The sequence below is a fragment of the Egretta garzetta genome, unplaced genomic scaffold (assembly GCF_000687185.1).
Source record: "Egretta garzetta isolate BGI_Z169 unplaced genomic scaffold, ASM68718v1 scaffold396, whole genome shotgun sequence".
In the NCBI taxonomy this organism is placed as follows: domain Eukaryota; kingdom Metazoa; phylum Chordata; class Aves; order Pelecaniformes; family Ardeidae; genus Egretta; species Egretta garzetta.
The window spans coordinates 87,214-87,554 of NW_009259861.1; the positions used below are offsets into that span (position 1 = coordinate 87,214).

Genomic DNA, 341 nt, shown 5'->3' on the forward strand with positions numbered 1-341 from the left:
CCTGGAGGGGCTCCCGGCCTCGCACAGCCGCAGCGAGGGGCGGCTCTGCTCGCTCCAGCCCCACTTCTTTCTCTTTCACAGGGCATCTACCGAGTTAACGGCGTCAAGACCCGCGTGGAGAAGCTTTGCCAGGCGTTTGAGAATGGGAAAGAGCTGGTGGAGCTGTCCCAGGCCTCCCCTCACGACATCAGCAACGTCTTGAAGCTCTACCTGAGACAGGTACTGTGGCAGCGATGCCTTCTGCTGGCGGGGAGGGGGGGGCTGCCCGGGGGAGCTAACTCCCCAAACCGAACCCGGCCTCACCGAGCCGTCCCTGGTGGGGGCGGGACAAGATGGGGAGT

General features: G+C 64.8%; 1 protein-coding gene across 1 annotated transcript in view; it reads left to right on the top strand.

The window, feature by feature from the left end:
• ARHGAP45 (Rho GTPase activating protein 45) overlaps positions 1-341 on the top strand; it is a 17,724-nt gene that overhangs the window by 14,031 nt on the left and 3,352 nt on the right. The window contains exon 19 of the mRNA XM_035895604.1: positions 82-219. Coding sequence (XP_035751497.1) covers positions 82-219 — 138 coding nt within the window. The remainder of the gene's footprint in view (positions 1-81; positions 220-341) is intronic.